Consider the following 16,603-nt stretch of genomic DNA (forward strand, 5'->3'; position numbering starts at 1 on the left):
AAGGTTGCCTATCTCCACTTCATTCAGTTGTTTTTCTGGGGTTTTATCTTGTTCCTTCATCTGGTACATAGCCCTCTGCCTTTTCATCTTGTCTATCTTTCTGTGAATGTGGTTTTTATTCCACAGGCTGCAGGACTGTAGTTCTTGCTTCTGCTGTCTGCCCTCTGGTGGATGAGGCTACCTAAGAGGCTTGTGTAAGTTTCCTGATGGGAGGGACGGGTGGTGGGTAGAGCTGACTGTTGCTCTGGTGGGCAGAGCTCAATAAAACTGTAATTCACGGGGCTTCCCTGGTGGTGCAGTGGTTGAGAGTCCGCCTGCCATTGCAGAGGACATGGCTTCATGCCCCGGTCTGGGAAGATCCCACATGCTGTGGAGCGGCTAGGCCCGTGACCCATGGCTGCTGAGCCTGCGCATCTGGAGCCTGTGCTCTGCAACGGGAGAGGCCATAAGAGGCCCGCGTACCACAAAAAAAATAAAACAAAACTTTAATACGCTTGACTGTTGATGCGTGGAGCTGGGTTCCCTCCCTGTTGGTTGTTTTGCCTGAGGCAACCCAACACTGGAGCCTACCTGGGCTCTTTGGTGGGGCTAATGACAGATTCTGGGAGGGCTCACACCAAGCAGTACTTCCCAGAACCTCTGCTGCCAGTGTCCTGTCCCCACGGTGAGCCACAGCCACCCCCCGCCTCTGCAGGAGACCCTCCAACACTAGCAGGTAGGTTTGGTTCAGTCTCCTCTGGGGTCACTGCTCCTTCCCCTGGGTCCCAATGCGCACACTACTTTGTGTGTGCCCTCCAAGAGTGGAGTCTCTGTTTCCCCCAGTCCTGTCAAAGTGCTCCAATCAATTCCCACTAGGCTTCAAAGTCTGATTCTCTAGGATTTCCTCCTCCCGTTGCCGGACCCCCAGGTTGGGAAGCCGGACGTGGGGCTCAGAACCTTCACTCCAGTGGGTGGCCTTCTATGGTATAAGTGTTCTCCAGTCTGTGAGTCACCCACCCACCAGTTATGGGATTTGATTTTACTGTGATTGCGCCCCTCCTACCATCTCATTATGGCTTCTCCTTTGTCTTCGGATGTGGGGTATCTTTTTTGGTGAGTTCCAGTGTCTTCCTAGGGTTTCTCAATCTTAGCACTATCATCATTTTGGGTGAGATAATTTTTCTTTAATGTGTGGGTTGGGAGGGGCTGTCCTATGCACTGTAGGATATTTAGCAACTTCCCTGGCCTCTACCCACTAGATGCCAGTTGCCAGCACCACCCCAAAATTGTGCACCCAAAAATGTCTCCTAACATTTTGAAAGGCCCCTGGTGGGGTGGGGTTGGGGGGAGTCAGCCCTGGTTAAGAACCACTGAGGTGGAAGATTTCTCTAGTGAGACCTGCTCCTTACCTGGAATCTGCAGCAACCTCACTGTCCAACATAGCAGAGGCTGATGAAAAAAGTTGCCTGTCATTAGTCCTACTCCTGCTGGGGAGCCCCATAAGGTGAGCTCAGCTGCTCAAAACAATGTACGGAGGTGATCTGATTGAGGAAGTGAAAGGACTTCATAAACCTGAGCTCTGGCCTCCCTTCTGGTCCCACCCAGCCACAACCCTGCTTCAGGAGAAGTGAGCATTCACTCTTCACAAGGGAAATGGGAGAGAAAAGTACAGTCATCCCTCAGTACCAGTGGGGGATTGCTTCCAGGACCCCCTGCAGATAGAAAAATCAGCAGATGCTCAAGTCCCTTACATTAGGCCCTTCGTATCCTCAAACGCAGAACCCATGAATACAGAGGGCTGACTGTACTTAAAGGCTACCAAGGCAGGTAGTAGAGGAGAGCACTAAGGAATGGATAAGCAGAAGCCAGCAGTGCCTTGAAATGAGAGACGCATCCATAGCCGGCGGTGATTTGTACACTCCATTGGGATCCCTGCCCTGTTCTGCTCTTCATTGTAAGACATGAGGCACTCACTCACCACTCAGTTCAAATCCCCACCAGGGTCTCTCACAAAGAACAGCAGGAAAAAAATCACAAGGTCAAGGAAGAATAGGGTTGGAGGAAGGAAAGGAAGGACCTCCTAGTCTGATATTGATACTACAGCCTAGGTAAAGGGCAGCACCACTGAATTGAAAGCCCAGGATCCCCAAGCCCTACTGCTATCTTCTCACTGGGTAATCTTGGCTAAGATTTTTCCCCTCAAGGCCTCCAATGTCCTCATGTGTCTCACATGGGAATAACGCACCCCACCCAATTACCACCACAGCTGTGTTGACCCTAGGAGAGAACAGAAGGCAAACAAATACAGCATTCATGTTCATTGCTTTTTATTGAAGGAAAAGAATCAGAAGACAAGAGTGAAAAGAATAATAAGAAGCAGAAGCAGAAGTAAGGAAAGAAGAAAGAAAGAAAGGAAAAGAAGTGTAGGGAGGAAAGGCAGATGGAAGAGGAGGGTGGAGAGGGCAGAGAGGTGAAGGATGATGGGTAGCCCGATCTCTTTGACATGGGCCTTCAGACAATGGGATATATCATGGGAAGCTTCTTTAAAAACCAGAATAAATTCAGGATAAAACTGAAGAACAGCAGGCAGTTGATATGGGTTGGCAACTCACTGGACAGGCCATGGAAGGACTCCTGGAAAGTTGACTGCTCCATTGGTGGATGTTGCAGGTGTCCTACGTGAAGGCAATTGATATCTGGATGGCTGTGTGCCTCCTCTTCGTGTTCGCTGCCCTGCTGGAGTACGCTGCTGTCAATTTTGTCTCCCGTCAGCATAAGGAATTCATGCGACTTCGAAGAAGGCAGAGGTGCCAACGCATGGTGAGTATAACTAGGGAGGGGCCCACTTCCTTTCTCCTTTGGACTCCTTCCTCCCTACTACTCCTCCCACAAACCAAGACTTGACCTAGGCTGCAAGGACTAGACAGGCAATCAGGACCCTGGATTCTAGTCCCAAGCTGGTCACAAATAAGCTAAGTACTTTAACCTCTTTGATTCTATTTCTTTTTCTGTCCAATGGGACCTTAATTCCTGTAGGGCAGTCTAGCAGACTGATTAAGAGCATGGGCATAGTAAGCACTGAAAAAATGTTAGCCAATATTAGAACCTTGTCAAGTTAGTTAACATGAGATTGCTTTGAGAATAATTAGTGGTTGCTCCTGACTCTCCTCCCACCCAGGAGGAAGGTACCCCAAGTTGTCATATACTGTTTGGTGGTTAAGAATTCAGATCAGGCATTGTTGCCTTTCTAGGGGAGCATTATAAAAGGGTCCCCATAACTAAACTGGAATTGAAAAACCACCACTTGCCTCTTCTGGCTGTTGGATTTCTTCACCTTGATCTTCATTGGGCGCATCAGAGTTGTTGGGCATGAGCTGTTGTTCTCCCTCGCTCTTGTTTGTTAACCCCATTTCTTCTACAGTAGAGTGATCACCTGGGGAAATAGAGCAGGGATTTTGTCATCATGACAACAGAGGCAGTTCTTCCTCCCCACCGTTACCCAGACCATAGGTGCTAGGTATGTTGCCGTGACAACAGAGGTGCCTGGGCCACTCTCACAGAAGCCAGTGCCCAATTATGAGCAAAGCTAAAAGCCTTTGCTGAGCTACATACTGGTCACTTAATCATCAGACACACAGAGCTCTGGCCTGTCATGAGCTCTGACTCCTTGTTTTCTGCCTTATCTGGAGTCTCCAAAGCCAAGCGGCAGGCACATATGACCTCTTGGGGGAGAGGAAACAATGTTCTATCTAAGCCCACTGGCTCTAGCCTGTCGGGGCCACTGTAGCACTAAGGTTCTTCTCTCTTCTTAACATCCCACCTCCCACTTCAGCTGCTCCTGGAGTACCCTTACCATATGTCTGCACTAAAATTATCCTCCGGGATTTCATGTTCCTTGCTAAGGTCCCTTTCTGCTGAGGGCAGGGCTCCTGCCTCATCTAGTGGTTTGTCAGAATTTATCAGTTCTTGCCTGGCTTCAGTCCTTGAGTTGTGTCCTGGGAAACCCGCCCTCTAGTGGATTGATCCATAACTACATCTCCTTGAGTAGGACCGATTCTTCAAGAGACCTAAAAGCCTTCCTATCCAATGCTGAGACTTAGAAAAAATATATGGACTTGGCAGAAGGGCAAGAAAAGTAGATGCACCCTTTTCTAAGCTAACTGTCCCCACCTCCTTTTTAGCTGTGTCAAGCCTGCCCGCAGGTACCAAAATCTTATCTTTATAGGGGTTTTTATCTTGATGCCTTCTCAATGCCTACCTTGGGAAAGAAGAGCAGGCTGCCAACCAGTTCCAGAGTCCTTTTGCCAGTTAGATTGCCTGTGTGGGTGTCCCGGCAACAGAAGACTGCTGCAGTTACTGTAGAGCTACTCCAGGTTGACACTAGTCCCGCCCCCTTCCCTGCACCTCTCCAACCTCCAACTGCCCACAGCCTATCCCCTCCTGGTCATGTATAGGGTGATCCTGATTTCATAATGAAGTCTGTCATAACCCGTGCTCAATATTTGCGAAGTTATAACATCAGCCTGGGCCCTGCTTAGGCACCTGGATCCTGCCTCAAAGTGGACTGGGCTTATGATTAATATAAATAAAACCTGAAAACCAAAACCTGTGCCATTAGTCCTATCCCTTTTTGAGTTTCCTAAAGCCACTGCCATCCCAGAAGAAATGTAGCAGAATCCTAGAGGTCACTGAGCAGGTTGAAAAAGTTGATGCAGGGTTAATCCATTTCTAGAACCTCTCTCTGGGCCCTGCTGTTCCAGCTAGAGCAGCAGTTTTTAGTCTTGAGTGGAGCCCTCTTAAGGGAGAGAGAGAATCCATATGATTTTCAGGGATCCCTTAGTCAAGAACAAGTTAGGAGTATTCTAGAAGCCAGCCAGCTGTTCACCCAGCTCCAGACTTCATTCTGTTCTTCTCAAATCTCTCCTCAACCACCCATCTCCACAGCATGGTGATCTCCTTCCATGTCACGGTCTAAAAATATTGGCTTGGCCAAAAAGTTCGTTCGGGTTTTTGGGCAATCCAATAGCTCAATTTTTTCCCCCAGACATTTCCACTTTGTCTTCCCAGCTAGTCTAGAAACCCCACAGGGAAGAGTCTGTCTCTCCTTTTTTATAATCTCAACAGGCCCTGGCACCAGGTTCTGGACACAGCAGCCACAGAATCTACTCCACCAACCTTTGCAGGCTGATTGGCAAGGGCTCTCTTTCAAGATGGAAAGAGAAAGAGCCTTACCATTATCACTAGAATAACTTGAGAAATGGAAGAAATCTCAAAATATTGCCAAATCCTCTCAGGCGCTTGATCCCAGAACCCTGCTTGCCTCTTTCCATCCCCCAAGACCCTCCCCCATTCTCCAATTTCCTCTCTCACTTCAATATATATCACTCAATATCTATCCCCCCTTCCCATCTCCACACCGTGCATTCCCGCCTCAGCTTGGTTTTGGAATATCTTTCCTCTCTAGCTCCCCAGCCCTCCTCCCCTATAGATATCTGCCACAGAAATGTTCTATTTCAACAGCCATGGAAGCCACAAAGTGGAGTTTAAGCCTCCACTGTCCCTCACACACACACACACACACACACACACACACACACACACACCCCTCAGAATTTCGCCTAAATAGGTAATACCCAAATCCAGGATCCCCACCCTTGAATTTTAGGCCACTCATGTTTGCTCCCCCAACTACAAGTGGTGCAACATGTTAAAATTAAAAAGAGCCAAGGATGACATTCTATTGGCCATATTTTCTCTCCTGTGTGAAATAGCTTTTTCCAGCCTTGGAATATTTCCCAATAATTCCCTTTAGATTTACTGTGATTGGAGAAAAGGGGAAATAATTAGATCTATAGAAACAGAAAGAGCAGTTGGATTCAACTTTCTCTTTCAGAGATTTTTGCAAACAAATATATTCCATGCTTGTATCCTCTGGCTGGAGAGCTGAGAGGATCAGGATGAGCAGCAGGGAACAGGGAGTCTGAGGGACTCTGAACTGGAAAGCAAAACGAAAAATCATTTTATTTACCCCCTCATTGTTCACTTATGTAGGAGATATTTTGTTTGCCTCTAGTTCTTCATCTATAAAATGGGTCCAGCACAACCTCTCTGGTAGAAACAGTGTGAAAATGAATTACAGAATACAGATGAGGTGAGCCAAGGCCTGTGGTGACAGGTTATGTAAAGAACTTTCAGGAGAGAACTGAGGCTGCCTCACCACAACAACTCAGGGTCAAAGCACCACCACAGGAGTGAATTGCCTCTGGCCTACACGTGTACAACTCTCTTCACAAAGACTGGAAAAATCGAGGATTGAATAGCAAGGCTCTCTGGTGGGCAAACTTAGAGAGACCCTTCTCTATGCCAAAGGTGCCACTCTTTCTAAAGGCCGAAGGGCATCACGCCCTTGTGCAGCGGTGGGGCAAGGAGTAATTGCTTTTCCTGCCAAGTACTCTGTAGCTAAGATTCTCTTCTGAGTAGACTCTTCAGTCTGAGATCCTGAGAGGAGGCTGGCTTCATGAGAACAAAGCCGTTCCCTGTCCTTTACTCTGAGGCATGTGGTTCATCAGTCCATTCATTCATTCAACTAATGTCTACTGGGTGCCTATTGGATGCCAGCTCTGTGCTAGGCACTGGGGACACAGCAGTGAGCAAGACCGATGCCCTTTCCCAGGTCTGTACTATGAGCCCACAGGAAGCAGAGAAAGAGGTGGAATCTGTTGATAAATCTCTGACCTAAGCTTGTCTGCCTCTGATGCCCAGTGACAGGCTAGGCCTTCTAGTGCTGTCATAATCAAGGCTCACTGGGGCCCACCACACCAACATCTCATCGATTAAACCACTTTTCCGTGGGTTACTATAGCTACAGAGATCTCATTATAAACACCCTATGATGTCCTTCTAACTGCATAGCATGTGTAAAATCTACTTTTATCTACATTTTATGTATATCTGTCACATCCATTCAACATACATGTGTCTTATTCTGTTTTAGTACTGAAAGCCCTAGTCTCAGGAAGCCCTCAGCCCTGGACAAACTGAGAAGATAGTTGGCACCATCCCACAAGGGGGCATTTCGCTTCAGGTTATTTCTTACATAGCTGAAGCTTTTACTCCTGTAAACATCAATACTTTACAAAATTATAACCATCTTTGAATGAAGTATTTCTAGGTTTTGGTATATACTTACCTGTCCTCTGTCTAATTTCCAGGCTGTGAACCACTACTTTTGATGGCAGTATGTCCTTTAGAAGTAGCCAAAATTGGGCAGGTTTGGGTTATATAGAAACCAAGAGTAAATAGGCTCTGAGTGGGGCCCTGAAAGGCTCTTATATGAGTAAAGTTCTCTCTGTTAATCACTCAGGGGCTTTGGTTCTCTCTCTCTCTCTCTCTCTCTCTCTCTCTCCTTTTCCCTCTCCTTCTCCCTCTCCATCTCTCTCTAGATCTCTATCTATCTTTGTGGCCTTACCTTCTGGCTCTCAGCTGTGTTATAGCTACTTAAGATTTTCAGCTGTCATTTATTAGACAAACTTTGTGTAGTCTGCTACATTGCTTAATGCTTATATAAAAATTTACCTCTTCAGTGTTAATGTGTTCATCAGAATGCATATATTGTACATGAATGGAATGTGTATTGGGTAATAAATGTTACCCTAGAAGCACACGTATCTGCAAGAGCATGATCACCTTTACGATAATTCAGATAGCCCACTAGGTTATTTGAAACTTTTGGAATTTTCAGCTTTAAGTCGAGATAAACATTTTTGTTAAGATACTATGTACAAGCAGAATTAATTTTGCAGCTTTTGGAAGTCATTAAAGTCAAGTTCCCAAGTCTAAATATCTCAGCTGTGCTTTCTAAAGGTTTCATTGTTCTGTTTATTCTATTTATTACCCGTCAGAGATAACTTGACATTGAGATGTCCCTCTTGCGGTGAGGTGGCACTTCACTGAGTTTTAGATGGCTCTAAATGATGTTATGCATTTTAAAAAGGCCGCTCGGGGTTTATCTGCAAATGGAATCATAACATATACCATCCATACCACATATAGCTGCTTAACATACATCTAGCTCATGAGTAGTTTTGTGGTCATAAAAAAACATGCAGTGGGCCTGTGTACCCAGCCACCCTGTCTGCATAGCACCACCTGAGATATTTGTGTGGCCTGGTCTCTATTCCTCTGCCTTAGAGCTGTGACCTCAAATTCTGCCTTTTCTTCCATGTAATTCCAGGAGGAAGATATCACCCGAGAAAGTCGCCTTTATTTCCGTGGCTATGGCCTGGGCCACTGCCTGCAGGCAAGGGATGGAGGTCCAGTGGAAGGTTCTGGCATTTATAGCCCCCAACCTCCAGCCCCTCTTCTAAGGGAAGGAGAAAACATGCGGAAACTCTACGTGGACCAGGCCAAGAGGATTGACACCATCTCCCGGGCTGTCTTCCCTTTCACTTTCCTCATCTTCAACATCTTCTACTGGGTTGTCTATAAAGTGCTACGGTCAGAAGATATCCACCAGGCACTGTGAATAGGAGCTAAAGAGTCCAGCTCTTGGCTTCCTGCTTCCTCCTGGGTGGGCTTTCCCCCTGCATTAGATTCCATCAAAGGCTTGAACAGTTCCTCCCTGATCTCCCACTCAGAACTTCAACAGCCAATCCAAAAGCCATGTGGGTCTACAATGCAGGGTGCCAATGGTGGCTTTACTTAGAAAGATGGCTTACCTACCTAATTCAGATTTTCTCCATACTATCCCATTTCTCATGAGAGTAAGGTTTGGACATGTTCTTGGGGCCAGGATGACCTTCTTCCCTGACAGGAGCTTCTCTGTTTTTCAGTTCTCTGGTGGAGACTATTCAGACCACTGCTACCAGATTCTGGCATTTGTCATCTTAATCTGTACCAATCTTTGCCCTGCCACGTCCCACCCAGAGCCTGACCTTTACTGTGCCCTCTGTACCTTCTACCACAGGCTCAAATAGGGAGTCTTTCCCATCCACAAGTGCTGTCCTGTGTGACCCAGTCAGGTTTCCTTGACTGTGGAAGGAAGGCAAGGGGATAGATTCCCCACCTCTCAGCAAGGTTGGAACAGTCATCGGCTGCACTGGGGTAGGGCATTGCTATATGACCCAACAGAGAGGTCTTCAAGCTTCCTTGGAAGCTCAATACTGTCAGAATGAGGTCAGAAATCTTGGACTCTCAGAGAGACCACCCTTCCAGATCTACCTGAATTTCCTGGTCTCAGAAATATTTGTTTTATTCCCTAACTAATTAACATGGCAGCAGGGTGTGTTTGACTGGTATGGAGTATAAAAAGAGAAAAATGCTTGGTCTTCAAGAAAGTTACTCAGCGATGCTAGAAACCTTTTAAGAAAAGTGAAATCCAAAGCAGTAGGACCTAGGAGGAGTACAATACAGAAACTGTCCTCAGGGAGTCTTCTGTTAGCTGTGCTTTTATTTGTTTCTTCTTTTTCTCCAAAGTCTCTTTATTTCCCAGGACCCCTCATTTCCAACTTGCTCCTTTTAGTGAGCATATAATAGTGCCATGTAACCTCGTCTGGGATAAAGTGGGCTTCAAGGTTCCTAAAGGAGGGAGGAACTAGGTATATAGAGGACCCCTATCCTGGACAAATATTGACTTGGCCAATCTCAGGATGGAGTTGTGGAAGTTAGAAGGTTGGAGTTATTTCTTAATCCTTCTCTTGCTTCCTTTCTCCTTCCACAGTGAGGAGGGGAAGCAGTCAGTTGAAGCTATCAGAAATGTCAGAATAGAGGGGGTGTGAAGGGCTCATCTCAGGCCTGACATACCACTGGGACATGGGGAAGCATGGGCTTGGTACTCTGAGTCCCTTGAAATGACCCACTGTGAAGAACTGAAAAAGGGAAGATTAAAGTGCTGAGCTAAACAACTGGAAGACAGACGTGATCAAATGATCTCTAACATCTTGACTTTTTCTCTGGACCTACAATAATTAACTATGTGAGTCTAATCTCTCTCTCTCTCTCTCTCTCTCTCTCTCTCTCTCTCTCTCTCTCTTTTTCTCTCTCTCATCTTCCTCGTTTCCCCTCCCTCCTCTACTCCCTTTCTCAAAACGGTGTTCAAAATGGAAAGTCAATAAATCCAAAGACCAAAGCAAATCCTATAGTCAAACCAAGAGCTCAGCTTCTTTCCCCCTTTTTTTCCTATTGAGCTTGGCTGCTTTTTCCTGTTCACTGAGATACTCTTCTTGTCTCTTGGCTTTGAGGAGAGCATTCTGGGCTGATCAGGGTAGCTGGACCAGAAATTAACCTTATTGAAAATATTAATTATGACTCTGGTGGCCAAGGAGATTTAAAACTAAAGGACTGGCTAAAGAAAGGAGATTAAATTGAGAGGGCAGAGAATCCCTGTTTTCCCATTTCTGCCCAGGTAGTGCCAATCAATGAGAGGCCACAAGCAATACCCCTTTGAAAGGAGCAGAGAGTATCTCTTTGATACTCTCTATGGTGGGGCTGGGGTGTCAGGCTGCTGCAGCCCGAAGGCGGGGGTAGCGGGGGGGGTGGACTATGGAGATGAGCTTATTGCACAGAGCTCTACTTGTTATAGACCTTGTCCAGATGGGTCAACTGCACAAATCTGCCCTGTTGGAAGTCTCACGAACAATGCTCTGGAGACAGCTATAGCACTGAGCAATAGAGCCTGCCCAACTGGGACTCAGCTCAGGGCATCAGCTGGTGCTGGGAGCCAAAGAAGCCAAAGTACCAGCCAACATAATAGCCCAAAGGAGTTCACAAAGCTACTCAGAAGCAATGCCAGGTGGAAGGTACTCTCCCTCCCCATTGGAGCTAGCAAGTGGAGAAGGGAGACACAGGGTGTCAGAATTCGGTGCAAACAGCTTTCATTTTCCTCACCCTTCCCACACAAGTTTGGTGGGGGGTGCGGGTCTCACTAGAAGTGTCTGACACCTAGCAATCCATTCCAATCATGGAATTCTTGAACTTTGACCCTTCTTACAGTGAGTTGGCAGGAGGCAATATAAGAGACTCATTTGGAGGTCATTTCCATCTACCTCATTCTGATAGTACTCACCGCTAGAGATCCACACTGCTTTCTCCCTGGATCACGTATGAAATGATTTTAAGTTTTAAAACAGTATATTTTCTAAAGGGGAAAAACTTCCTACATAAATAAAGTGTTTTGGTGTTTTCATTAATTCTTAATATTTAATGTCAGTTAAATATTTTATACATATGTTTTTCCAGAGAAAGGGCTTTATTTCTTCAGTTGTTGTTGAGGCTATCAGCGCCTTCATCTTCTCTTCAGTTTGCTCTGCTCTTTGGAGAGCCAGTGGTCTGTCTTCCTCTTTCCTCTCAATCCACTAGCAGGGCCACTTGCTCTCCCAAATTTCACAGTCATACTTTTTTTTTAATTTTCTATGTTGAAGAAAGGTAGTGAATAAAATTTATTCCTTTTACTTTCTCCCATAAGCCTCTTTCCCCACCTGTCACCAAAGAATTGACACTCTTCTAGCTGAAATGTTGACTGTTAACATTATTTTTCCTTTTCACTGAGCCATGCAAATATCCCAACTTAGTCCAGAACATATCACCTCCTAGGAACCTTTACATGTGTCCCCACTTGCCTCTCACCATTCTCAGTTTACTATTATCAATGTTGTAATTATTATTAATATCTTGTCATTTTGGGCTGTCAAAATCTTAAATTCAAATTCACTATGTTGGGATTAAAGATCTTCCTAGGCTGCTTTGCTGGTGAAAAACAAATCAGCCAAACATGGGAACCACCAAGGGGTTAGGAACCCAGCTAGTATTATCCCTTGCTCAATGGAAGAAATGTAGAACAAGCTCTTTGAGGGCAGGGACTGCATCTTACACAACTTTCTAACCCACACAGATCCTGGTACATAGCAATGCTCAGTATGTATATGTAGAATGAAAGCATGACTTTTCATATGACCTATTATATACCACATTTCTATTCATTTGCTTTCCATTAACCTGTTGACCACAGAAAAATAGACTTGGAAGGGAACTTATAAAATCAAATAAAATTTACACACACGTGTGCATGCACACACACATAACCAAGCTGGTCCTTGGGTATAACAGAACCAAAGTTCAGAAGACATCAAAACCTGGTAAATTGCATTACTGAATAAAGAATGATAGCGATCTGAATAAACATTAATAATATTCTAAATAGGAAGACCAGTATCAAGCTATATTTCAAAACCAATCACCAAATGAAAACTCTGGTAGTGACAAGAGAGTCCAGGAGCAAGGATTCTGGCAGTACAACCATCTGCCTCTCCCTGCTCCATATGCTGTCCCACCAGAGAGCCAGTCATCCCTGAAGGGATAGCAATTAGGCTGTTCTTTCCCACCTCACATTCCTTGCTTCATTATACTTCACATCTAGGATAGCGCTTATTTACAGTCTACAAACTTGGACTGGTGGCATCAGAAGAACTTGTTATCAAATCTTAGGCCAGAAGGAGGAAGGACATCTGAGCCAAGGGCTATCTTGCTCACAGAGCATTCTCTTCATGGAAGAACAAAGTACTACTGCTGTCATAAAGCCACCTGAAAAAGTCACATGAGAACTCAGCTATTGCTGCCCCACCTGAGTAGCTCTGTTTTTCTCAGCCTCTCCTTTCACCATGATGCTTTCTACAAATGCCCTGGCTGCATTATACCGTGTACATTACCAAGGAAGTACATGCTCTCGCTCTCAGCTCCCTGGAATAAGGGCAAGTTTTACTATTACTTAAGTTCAGGGAACATTTTGCCTTACAGAGCTGGATCTAGAAAAATGTGCACGTATTGTCTATTTTAATAGCTACCATTCATGACAGTGTAGTGATTAAGAGAGTGGCTTTGGCACCAGACAGAGCCTGGGCTTACATTACAACTCACTAGATATGGGTTCTTGGACAAATGGCTTCATCTCCTTCAGCATCAGTTTCCTCCTCTAAGGGTTCATTTGAAGGCTCTGAAAGATCCAGCACACAACAACTATGTGGCCTTGAATAAATCATTGAACGTTTCTCTGATTCAATTTTCACATCTGTTCAATGAAGGCGATAACAGTACCTACCTCATAGGGTTGTTGTGGGAATTATATGTGTTAATGTAGATAAAGTGCTTAACTCAGTGTCTGGCATGTAGTAACTGCTCAACGAAGATTAGCTATTATATGACCAGACCAATCATCGTAGTCTGTCAGACTTTTAGCACATGGACCTGGTTGGAACTTCAGATTGCCATTTTGTGTGTCTCATCTTGCTGAGTCCACACTCACAAAAAAGGTCAAGTGAAAATCACCTCTCTTTTATATTTTCAGTCTCTTTGCTGTAACTGGGTTCTTCCTGCTGGCATATAACATGCTTATAAACTATGTAACCACGGCAAGTGGCTGAATCTCTCTGAACCTCAGCTTTTTCAGAGAGAGAGAAGGAGAAGAAGAAGGAGGAGGAGGAGGAGGAGGAAGAGGAGAAGGAGGAGAGGGGGAGAGGGAGGAACAAAAGGGGAGGAGAGGGGAGACAGGGAAAGTCTCTCCCATTCAAAATGAAAAATAAAAGTAAAAACTACCCTCTATTTGACCCTGAAGTTCTCTCTAGCTATTGATTTATTGCCCTCCTTCCATTCATCATCAAATTTCTTAAAGGGATGTCCTTATTAGACATTTACACACCTCACAGCTACCATTTACTCCTTAACACACTGCAGTCTATCCTCTGCCTTCTTCCCCCTCATTCCATCTCATGTTCCTCCCACTGCCTTCCTATTTGCTGTGTGTCAGGTCAACATTTTTCTGTCCTAATCTTTCATAACTTCCTGTAACATCTGTCAGAGCTGTCACACCTTCTTTGAAATTTTCTTCTCCCTTGGCTTTAGTTCTCCAGTTTCCTCTCTCAGCCCTCTGAGAGGGCTGGTCATTGCTTCTTGCTGTTCTCATACTCCAGTATTTCATCTTTGGCTGTTTGCACGCCTACTGCTTGGCTGTTCTCAACTATTTCCGTGGCTGTGATAACCTGTATGCTGATGATTCTCAAATTTCTATCTTCAGTTCTGAATCTCCACAGCTCTAGTCTTATTTTCCAATTCTCTGTTGAACATTCCGACCTGGGTGCCCACAAGGACCTCAAACTCAACATGTCAAGAGCCAAGCAGCTCAGAATCTCCTTCAAGCTTCCTCCTCCATTCTTCCAAATCTTCGTGAGTGGCACTTCCACCTACCCAGTCACCTAAGCCAGAAACCTGGGAGGCAGCCTTGACAACTCCTTCTTCCACGACCCTCAGATCAAATCAATCACCAAGTCCTGTTGAGTCTACCTTTCAAATATTTCTGAAATCTGTCCCTCCTTTTCTATCCTCCCGGATCTCATTTTGTCTCAGCTTTTGATTCCAGTATGATTTCCTATCCTCCACACTAGTGCCAATTTGACCTTTCTAAAACAGAAATCTTTGGGAAACTCTTCCTTGCTTTTCATCCTTCAATAGCTCCCTATTATCTTCAGGAAAGAGGCCACATTCCTTAAACTGACCTCCAAGAGATTTTCTGCTCTGGCCCCAGCCAGCGCCTCCAGCCTCTTCTCTCGTCACTCCCTCGCCCCTCTAAATGCAAGCTGCATTTGACCAAGCTGATCCACCCACAGATCCCTGAACCCAATGACTCATCCTGTCTAATGCTCTGTGCCTTTGCACATGCTGTTCCCTAGCCCTCCTCTGACCTCTTCCACCTGAGGTACCCCTACTCATCCATCAAGACTCTAACCAGATATCACATTTTCACGCAAACTCTAGTGACAACCCCAACGTCCAGATTTGGGTTCTCCAATAATGCCTTGTACATAGCTCTATATTTGTACTTGAGAGATTATATAGAGTTTTTTTTTTCTGTTTCCCTCACACACAAATATGAGTTTTAAGTAAAGAATTAAAATGTATTTATCTTTCAATTCCTCATAACAAGCTCAGAGCATGAAATGAATTAGTTTTTGCTAGCTAATTTTTTAAGTAGTGAGCACTTAAAGTTTTAAAATTAAAAACATTTTAAAAATTTTCAACCACTCGATTTCAGCATTAGTTCTCACCAACTATACTTACTTTGCAAGGGTTGTGTCATGAGGGACTATACTATCAAGGTAAAAAGCATCCTTATAATTTTTTCCTTTTCAAAGCACTTAAGTGGCATGTCATCCTCAGAGCAAATCTTTTAGGTAAAATAACTATGTATTCTTGCAAGAGATGAGGAAATGAGGCTCAAAGATACCAAGTGACTTACCCAAGTCTCTCAACGAGTTAGTGACAAAGCCAAAACCCTATTTCTCAGTTTTCCTATTTCTCAGTTTAATGTCTTATTTACTGGGCCAGGAATTTTTAAAGTCAGCTTCAAGGAGTCCTAGAACAACAGGTAACCACCTCCTCTCCTCCCCTCACATACACACTATTTGCACATTCAGTCAGAGTAACTCTACTTTTAGCTGATATACCTACTTCACCATAATACTTCATTTGGGGTGGGAGTGGGGCAGGAAAGAGAGAGTTTACTGCTGCTTTTATAATTTTGGGGGAAAAAAACTGCATTATCTAAATACAAATTTCAGAGGTAATCCATTTAACAGTCAATGGGTGTTACAACTGTATTATTTGGATACTAGTATAGAAAGACCTTGTGTTTTAAAAATAAGCCAAAATGAAGGGCAGTCATGACAAAGGAATCTAACATTTGGGCATCTTTCTGACTCTAAGCTCCTCCTCAAATTATCAACTTACAGAAGTCCTGAATTCTTATCAGCCTCTCTCCCCTTACACTTACTAACAATGCCTTGTTGACTGATCCGTCTTATCAGTCCTCAATTTAACACTAATCATTTAACACTAATCATTAACTACTTCAGGCAGTGAGAATCACTGTTATAAAGACAGCCTTGACTATCAGGAGGGCAAGAATGCTTGGGAACTTTGGTCACAGCAGCACATTTGCTATCTTGACTGCATTTACCACTATTCCCACACAGAGAAACAAACAATTGGCTCTTTTAGAAAACTAATCTCTCATGGGATTTCCCATAAGGCAACTGGCTCAATGGATCACAATGTCTTAGAATTCTAGATGCTGGCACAATAGAGCTGGAAGGGCCTTCCCAGATCATTTTGTCTTGTCTGCTCATCAGACAACATGGGGACACTGAGGGCCTGATAGGATAAATTCCAGGCCCTAAGTGTAACTCCCTTTTTTTTTGTTTCAAATTAGTTGAAACTGTTAAGGGTAAGGATGGAATAGAAAGTGAGGGACCAAAGTGTGTCATAATTTATTAGTTTCAGAGACTCATTTCTGAGACTGCTCTGACAAGTTGACTACAGCAGATTCAAGGCCAAATGGAATCTGTAGCTGAGGAAAGTGTCCCTGTGATACCATTCAGTCCCCAACCTCTGCCATGTTAGTCTATTTGCTGATACCCACATTAGATGTCCGAAGTCCCCATAGAAAGAGGATAGCACAAATCTTGCCAACACTTAGGATGGTACAGGTGTAAAATGGTGATGCCAAGCTCCAAATTCTACAAACTCAGGGTATCCTTGTCCAAGGTTCTTTTGTGAATTTATTTGTGAAGCCCTTAGTCTT

At 44.6% G+C, this 16,603-nt stretch overlaps 1 protein-coding gene across 1 annotated transcript in view; it reads left to right on the forward strand.

Moving 5' to 3' along the window:
* GLRA4 (glycine receptor alpha 4) overlaps nucleotides 1-11,159 on the forward strand; it is a 31,671-nt gene extending 20,512 nt beyond the window's left edge. The window contains exons 8-9 of the mRNA XM_019949428.3: nucleotides 2,650-2,799; nucleotides 8,213-11,159. Coding sequence (XP_019804987.1) covers nucleotides 2,650-2,799; nucleotides 8,213-8,503 — 441 coding nt within the window. The 3' untranslated portion in view covers nucleotides 8,504-11,159. The remainder of the gene's footprint in view (nucleotides 1-2,649; nucleotides 2,800-8,212) is intronic.
* Nucleotides 11,160-16,603: the final 5,444 nt, after the last annotated feature.

The sequence above is a fragment of the Tursiops truncatus genome, chromosome X (genome assembly GCF_011762595.2).
Source record: "Tursiops truncatus isolate mTurTru1 chromosome X, mTurTru1.mat.Y, whole genome shotgun sequence".
In the NCBI taxonomy this organism is placed as follows: Eukaryota; Metazoa; Chordata; class Mammalia; order Artiodactyla; family Delphinidae; genus Tursiops; species Tursiops truncatus.